The sequence below is a fragment of the Nanorana parkeri genome, unplaced genomic scaffold (genome assembly GCF_000935625.1).
Source record: "Nanorana parkeri isolate BGI_ZX_2015 unplaced genomic scaffold, ASM93562v1 scaffold92, whole genome shotgun sequence".
Classification (NCBI taxonomy): domain Eukaryota; kingdom Metazoa; phylum Chordata; class Amphibia; order Anura; family Dicroglossidae; genus Nanorana; species Nanorana parkeri.
In genome coordinates this window covers 97,241-105,942 of record NW_017306360.1, presented here as the reverse complement: position 1 = coordinate 105,942, position 8,702 = coordinate 97,241, and the positions used below count along the sequence as shown (strand labels likewise).

Below are 8,702 nucleotides of genomic sequence, written 5' to 3'. Positions count from 1 at the left end.
ATGATTTATTGATTCCCCGAAGTTATACCGCGCCATGCAATGTGTTGGCGCCATATAAATATAAAACAGTAACGAGGATGATATTTTTTTTCCCCTGCAGTGGCAAGCCATCTCCTTGACAGTCATAGAGAAAGTACAGATTGCAGCGGCCATCTTGGGCTCCCTGTTCCTCATCGCCAGCATCTCGTGGCTCATCTGGTCAACGTTCAGCCCGTCGGCAAAGTGGCAGCGGCAGGACCTGCTCTTCCAGATCTGCTACGGAATGTACGGCTTCATGGACATCGTCTGTATAGGTAAGGCGGCAGCCATTCACACAGAAATCTATATGGGGGTAACATTAAAATACCAGGGGAACCTCTGGTGGGGGAAATCTCAGCTGCCGGGTTCACAGCTCCGCCCACCTCCGGCAGCCACTAGAACGCTGCCTGCGTTGCGTTATGCAGCCTATTCGTTTGAATCGACTGCCCATGCACCACAATAGACCAGAAATTGCGAGTGCGGAATTTTTTGCAGTGAAGCATTAGCGCCCTAATGGGCATTGCACTGCAATTCAAGTGCACTGACAGCGTACCTGGCATGCCATGTGTGTGTACCAACATGTGCACCGCACTGCAGTGGTGTGAATGGGTCCTTACAGATCTTGTCCCTCCCCTATCCTGTGTCTGGGCAGTAAAAGGAGGAGAAGCAGATGGAGAAGTTTGTCTCCCTGTCACTCTCCTTCTATCAACACGTTCCTTGTTATCACATGCGCACGGCAATGCAACTGACTGGCCCCCTGTGCTGCTTCCCCCTCTCTCAATCTGAGCTCTGCTGCATAGTGAATGCAAGAAGCTGATACAAGGTCAAATATTGGTAGTTCTATTGCTTGCTTTTAAAAAAATTGATTGAAAGGACAGCTGACTGGCTCATTGTGCTGCTTCTTCCTTTCCCAGTCTGAGCGTTGCTGTACAGGGACTGCAAGAAGCTAATTCGAGCTCAGATTCAGTTACTTACCCTGCTAGCATTTATTACAGAGCTGCATTCCTTTGCCCAGGGCCGGATTTCCCACAAGGCCAACCGAGGCCCGGCCTTGGGGCAGCAGGGAGTAGAGAGGCAGCAGGGGTGTGGAATTCCTATATCGCGATGCCCGGAACATGGAGTTCCAGGCGCCTGGCGGGTAGTTGTTTTCTACATTTAGCCCTGCTATGGGCAAGCAGAACTAAATGTACAGCGGGGGAAGCCGTCACTTATTTTGTACAAGTGATCTCGGCGGTGCCGCCGAGATCACTTGTATGCAGCCTGCAGGTCGGCCATACTCCATGGGGGGGTTGGCAGGTAGTGGGGGGGCGCCGTGAGGACCTGGCCTTGGGGCAGCAGAGAGAGTAAATCCGGCCCTGCCTTTGCCTCTTTTATATCTGCCCGGAGTTCAGCTTTAAAACTGCGCTTGAACTTTAAAGGCCGCGCTCTCATTTTCCACGCCGCTCATTTATGAAATTGCGCAGTAAAAAGTGTCCTTTCTATCGCGGCGTTTCACCAAGTCGTAATTCCGCGTTCCAATCTGGGATGATGGCAGACGACGGCGGCTCAAACTGCGAGGGACATGGAGCCAGCTAACGCCGCTGCAAGTAAATGAGACAGAAAAGCGCCATAAAAGCGGGCACAGATCATATGAGTTTTGTCGCCGTGGTCGCGTCATCCCATCTGCACGAGACGGGAACAGAAGGAGGAACGGCTATTACTTGCCGGAATGATCCCCTCCGCCCCTCCGATCGTGCTTCGCGGAGTGCGTCGTCGCGGTCTGCCAGCACGGGCTTCTGCTGTGTGAATCATCGTTGCCAAAGGGGAGCCGCCTCTGCTCTGTGACATCAGCGGATGGAAAGGAAGGTCACTGATGTGAGAAATCTATCTTTGGTTCGGTCAACAATCTTCAACCCATGAGACGCTTGTATGAGTTCAAATGTTGGTAGCAGGAGACTCGCAGACCTGCAGTGCTGGGGGTACTACAAGTCCCAGCTGACACACCAATCAGGCGGATTTCCCACAAGGCCACAGAGGCCCGGCCTCGGGGCAGCAGGGCGCAGAGGGGCAGCAGCGGTGTGGAGTCCCCCGACGCCCGGAAAAGTAACCCTGCCGCTCCGTGTAGACTGTAGACAGTGAGAGGGGAGAGCAGTGCTCTTCCTCTCTCACCAGGCTGTCACAGGGGTTCCAGCACAGTGCTGTGCTAGAACTCCTGTATTGGAGGTGACAGGGTCAATAAAGAGAACCTGTCACCTCCAATTGCTATCACACAGGGGCTTGATAGCTAGCTCCTGTGTGATAGCAATAAAGGTAAGTGAAAAAAAATAAGAAGAAATAATAATTAAATAAAAATAAATAAAAAGGTGATTAAAAAGTAAAACATAGGGGCGTGGCTTGCCGATGGACCTGTGTAGACGCGTCTACTGAGAGCTCCCGCAGCCGACCCGCTAATCATCTTCCCCGAACCGATTTGCTTCACCAAAGTGACACCTGATGGGCCGCAACACTCCCCGCAGAACCGGCACGAGACCGAAGACCTCGGGATCCGCCGCCACACAGAGGATTCTGCCATTCTTCCAGCGGCCACCGGACTTGCAGCCGGAATCTAAGATGGCCGCCGGACCCCCTCGTGGAGCTCCGTCCTCATCAACATGTGAGTCCCCACAGTCAGGCCACACATCCTCCCCCAGGGATCCCGCCGGGTCAGATATAGATGAGGACATGGACGGGGATATGCTTCCCCCGGCTCTCAAGGGCTGCCTCCAGCAGTTACCCACTAAAAGCGACATTGAGGCCCTCTTTGCCAGGCTGGAATCTGCTCATAAGGCAGACATGAAAGAGATCCGCGAGGGCCTGCAATCCTTCCACTCTCGCTTAGACGTTGTGGAATCTACCCTCCCATCCATTACCTCTGCTGTGGAGGAGCTCCGCTCAGTGGTCGTTGCCCAACATTCCCATATTGCTGACCTATATACCCACCTTGATGATCTGGAGGATCGTAGCCGCCGCAATAACATCAGGATCCGCGGCCTGCCCGAGGCTACAGGTGACTCCGACCTCCTAGCCTCCGTCATGGGGATCTTTAATACTATCTTGAACAGACCAGTGACTGATCACATCGAAATCGATAGAGTTCATCGCACTCCAGGATTTCGTAGACCCAACAACCCACAACCCCGGGACGTGCTCTGCAGGGTACACTTTTTTGGCCTGAAATCCGAAATCCTGACTAAGGCTCAATCCGCCAGATTCCTGGATTTCGATGGCGCCCAAATATCTCTATTCCCGGATCTCTCCAAGCGCACCCTAGCCAAGCGTAGGGCCCTACGACCCCTGACCAAACTCCTGCAAGACGCCAACATATCCTACCGGTGGGGATACCCTTTTAGTCTTTCGGCTAAGCACAACGGACGTTTCCACACCCTCCGATCACTCTCAGATGTGGAAAACTTTAGTGTGGCTATGGGCATCTCGACCCCCACCTTGGGCCAATGGCCGGACCCGGGCCTTCATCTTCAGCCTTTCTCCCCACCCACCCTGGAGTGGGAGACGGTCGCCCCGAGGCCTCGGGGGGACCGCAGACCCACACCTTCTTCCTCTCCTGCCTGATTCCCCACAGGTGACTGCCCTCCTTCACTGGATCTCCTATGCGACCAGATAAAGCCATGCTCAGGATCATAGTCTGCCCTTTTATTCTACCTCCCGTCCACAGACTTTCCGGCTGCGGCCTGCTGTTCCTATGCGGGAGCCGTCCTTTAATTTGGATCATCCCTCTACGTGCCTCGACTTCCAACGAGACCACACGCCGGGTGTCACCCACTGCACTCCTTGATGACCTACTTACCCTCTGAAGATGGATTCAGCCGCTTTACTGGATGATCCCTGAAGTCCTTACCATCGGACTGGTGAATGCCGTGGAACATTCCTCCACACATCCCGACCCCCTCCGGCTCTGCTCAACGGGTGGCACCCCCGATGGACTCCGTGATGATCCACAGTTCCTTCTCCGTAGGACACAGGTTTCCCCTTTAACCCCTTTATGTCCTTGTGTTTTTGTTTTTTTTTGTCAACACACTGTTGCATGTTGCAACTGGTTTTACCATACACATGGTTTGAATGGTTATTGATAAATGCAACTGCCGAACCCTGCTATGTTAGGATAGACTATCCTGCTTGTTAGATCCTCATTAGTTTAACGTAAATCGGTTCCCCTTCCTCACCCACACTGACTTGGTGTGCCCCGACGCGACGAGGGTCGGCGGAGACACTCCACTCTGTCTTCCCCCATAGGATTTGTTCACCGTGACCACCCCTGGATTTTGGGACTCGCGGTGCACACGTTTAGGGATTTCTCCCTGATGTTAGTTGAAAAGCACTTTTATTGTTTAATTTTTTTTCTCTCCTTTCTGCCTGATCTCTTTCTCTGCCTTCTCTTCCCCCTCCTGGCTCTCTTGCCCTTATCTCCCCATCCCCTGCTCTCTTTCTTCTTTTCGTCCCTTTCCTGGAGCCTGCCTGGGAGAACGCTGCCATACCCATCTCTTTGCCCGTGCCTCCCCTTATTGATGCTATGGCGTCACTGACCTTTTGTTCCCTGAATGTGCAGGGGTTTAACAGCCCAACCAAACGATCCCAACTATTATACCATCTCCACAAACAGCGCTCCCAAATTCTTTTTCTCCAGGAAACACGTTTTAGAGCCGATGCGGCCCCACGCATGCCCACTAAATATTATCGCGCTTGGTATACCAGCAATAACCCCGATCGCAAAACCAGAGGAGTGGCTATTGGTCTTCATAATTCTCTACCAGTAGAGGTCACGGACACACTGGCAGACGAGTTTGGGCGTTACATCTTCCTCAAATGCTCACTATATGGTAAGGTTTTCACCCTGGCGAATATTTACCTCCCAAACTCGTCACCAACACAGGCACTCCTCCCCATTCTGACTAAATTAGAATCCTTTACGTCTGGCTTCCTGATCATGGGAGGGGACCTCAATTTTGTCTTTGACCCCACTTTAGACTCCTCATCAGATAAAACACATGTGCCCCACTCTGCCATCAGCTCCATGAAATTCCGTCTACATCAATTACAGCTCGTTGATCTGTGGAGAACTTTGCATCCAACCACAAAAGATTACACTTTTTACTCACCTGTTCACCACACCTACAGTCGTATTGATTACTTCTTTGCCTCACATTCCCTACTAAGCTGGCGCCCACAATCCCACATTGGCTCTAAACTGTGGTCAGATCACTTCCCCCTATTTTTTACCCTGTCTGTGCCTGACACCTCTAGACGTTTTCCCACTTGGAGGTTAAACGAGAGCCTATTACGCGATCCTGATGTGCTCTCTGATGTTCAGAACAGTATAGCTTCCTTCCAACTTGTCTACGCTCAGGACCCAACAACCCCTCCCGTTAAATGGGAGACGCTGAAGTGTGTCTTGAGAGGCATCCTGATGAAACATGGGGCTCGTCTCAAAAGAATTAAGTCACAACAAATCACGTCTCTCCTGTCGGACATTCGTGATCTGGAACGTAAGCACAAATCGAACCCCGACTATGTGACGCTCCAGAAGCTATCAGACACACGAGCTGAACTAATGCGTCTCATGTCCCTTTCCCACGTACGTTATCGGGATGCCACTCTCCGCACCTTTCATGAATTTGGGGACAAGTGCGGGAAACCGTTGGCTAGGTCTATCAGGAGCAGACAGACACGCACCTTTATACCCAAAATCACCTGCCCAGTACAGGGCCGGGCCACTACCTCTGAACAAATAGGTAAAGCTTTTCACCATTACTATTCCACGTTGTATCATATAACACCCGATTCCTCCTCCCAACCTGGCCCCTCGCCCACCGATATAAGTGCGTATATCTCTTCCACCAGCCTTCCCACCTTACCGGACTCCGCTATCGCCTCTCTCTCTGAACCTTTCACCTTACTGGAAATCATTAAGACCATTGACTCCCTACCCTCAGGTAAAAGCCCAGGCCCAGATGGCTATACGTCCCTTTTCTATACCCAGTTCCGAGACTCTCTGTCGCCTGTTCTGTTATCCAACTTTAACGCGATTTCCACCTCCTGCCCCTTTCCTCCCCAATCCCAAGAGGCTCACATTACAGTAATACCGAAGGAACATAAAGACCCGTCGAACTGTGGCAGCTACAGACCGATCTCCCTCATTAATATTGATTTAAAAATTTACGCAAAAATCATAGCCAACCGACTCAAATCGTATATCCCCTCCCTGATCCATCTTGACCAGGTAGGCTTTGTACCGAATAGGGAGGCCAAGGACAACACTATAAAATCCCTAACGCTTATGTCCTGGGCGAAGAAGCAAAACATCCCACTTTGCCTATTATCTATTGACGCGGAAAAGGCATTCGATCGCCTAAGCTGGCCCTTCCTCTTTCAGACCCTTGCCCAGATTGGCCTACCCAGAACATTAATAGACAAAATTACGGCCCTATATGATAAACCCTCGGCGCGAATTAAAGTTAATAGCATTCTTTCAGACCCTGTACAGGTTCATAATGGCACACGTCAAGGCTGTCCACTCTCCCCGTTTTTATACATACTCGCAATGGAACACCTGGCGATAGCAATTAGAAATAACCACCTTATCAAGGGAGTGGCTCTAGGTTCCCGGGAGTACAAATTGGGCTTGTTTGCGGACGACCTGCTGCTATATATATCCAACCCTGGTGATGCCTTTCCCGCACTTCTGCGGGAATTTCACATTTTTGGCACATTAAGCAATTTTAAGGTGAACATGCACAAAACCGAAGCCCTGAATGTCACTTTGGATCAGCAGGAGGTCACCTGTATACAGTCTTTGTACCCCTTCCTTTGGCAGACACAAGCCCTGAAATATCTAGTTGTCCTCCTGCCCTCTAACCCTGGACTTTATGACTTAAACTATAAACCGCTGTTGTCCTGCCTCTCCCAAAAACTCAAAACTTGGCTCACGAAGTCTCACTCGTGGTTTGGCCGTATGGCTCTGTACAAAATGGATATCCTACCGAGATTGCTCTATGTGTTTCAGACCGTCCCCATCGATTTGCCCAAATCCTTCTTTCGCTCCCTTAAGTTGGGTTTAACACACTATATATGGAAGGGCAAGAGACCGCGTGTCAGATATGATATTCTGACCCGTCCTAAGCGAGACGGAGGCGTCGGTCTGCCACACATTGAGTACTACTATGTGGCCTTCCACTTGGCGAGACATCTAGATGCCATTTACAACTCTTCGCATAAAGATTGGGTCCAAATGGAGCTCTCGTTAATGGGGATGCCAATTTCCTCCCTCTGCTGGATTGCCCCCTCCTCTAGACCCCGGCAGCTTTATCTACCATTCGCAGTGCCTCCCCTTCTTTCTGTTTGGGATGGGTTGATTAAAAGCAGACACATATCAACTCACGACGGTCCTATGACCCCTATCATGTTCAATCCTAACTTCCCCCCGGGATGCTCAGGGCCCTCCTTCTTACACTGGTCCGCTGGCTCTCCTGCATATTTATTCTCCGCTCTCACCACCTCAGGTATGAAGCCACTACTCTCCCTCACCGTACCAGAGGAAAGAAGACCTGGTAACTGGTTAAGCTACTTCCAACTTAGAGACTTTTATCTCACGATTTGTAAACACTCCGACCCACACAGACCCCTTACGGGCTTTGAATCAATCTGTGCTCAACCCTCGGGCCCCCTTCACACGATTTCTACCCTATACAATCTGATTCTGACGCTTACTGAGGATACTGTCCCACCCTTCATGCAGGCATGGGAAAGGGACCTTGGCTGCTCCTTCTCTGAGCAAGATAAACTCAAGGCCTACTCGCTGACCCATAAACTCACCATGTCCAGTTCAACTCAGGAATGCAGCTACAAATTGCTCACTAGATGGTACAGATGTCCACACCTCCTACATAAATTTTCCCCTACCGTCCCAGATACTTGCTGGTGGTGCAACTCGGCAGTAGGGACTATGCTGCATGTATGGTGGGACTGTGACAAGTTAAGGCCCCTTTGGACCAAGGTGCTCGATACTTATCACAAAGTGACGGCCACTGACCCACCGCGCACGCCTCAGGCTGCGCTCCTTTCCATTCTCCCGGGATCCTTTAAATCCATAAAAAAGGACCTGTTACGGTACTTCCTTATGGCCGCCAGGGTCCTCATCCCCAGACACTGGAACTTTAAAAAAAGAAATAAAATTTAAAAAGTGAGAAAAAGAAACAATAAAAATAAATAAAACTAACCCTGCCGCCCCTGCCATCCGGTTGCCATTCTCCGTTGATGGGGGGGGGAGGAGATGCGGGGAGGGGGGCGCATAGCAGAACCTGGCCTTGGGGCGGCAGGGATAGTAAATCCGGCCCTGACACAGATTCTAGAAGGGATGGACTATACAGTAGACACGTGCGATTCGTTGCGCTCCGAATTGAAATTATCGGCACATCCGGACATTCGGATGCATCTGGATTTCCGAATGAAAGAAATAACGAACGGATCCGAATTTTCCGATAACGAAATTCGGAGGCTTCTGAAACTTTTCCCAAATGTCATTCAGAATGAAATATTTTTTTTTTAAATCAGCATGGAGTCCCTTCCCCAATTCATACCAAGTCCTTTAGGTCTGGTAAGAAATTTTGGGGGGGAACCCAACAGCAAAAATAGAAAAAAAATTTAAGGGGGGG

The 8,702-nt window shown here is 50.7% G+C and overlaps 1 protein-coding gene across 1 annotated transcript in view; it reads left to right on the top strand.

The window, feature by feature from the left end:
• MARCH4 (membrane associated ring-CH-type finger 4) overlaps positions 1 to 8,702 on the top strand; it is a 61,291-nt gene that overhangs the window by 37,501 nt on the left and 15,088 nt on the right. The window contains exon 3 of the mRNA XM_018552569.1: positions 101 to 293. Coding sequence (XP_018408071.1) covers positions 101 to 293 — 193 coding nt within the window. The remainder of the gene's footprint in view (positions 1 to 100; positions 294 to 8,702) is intronic.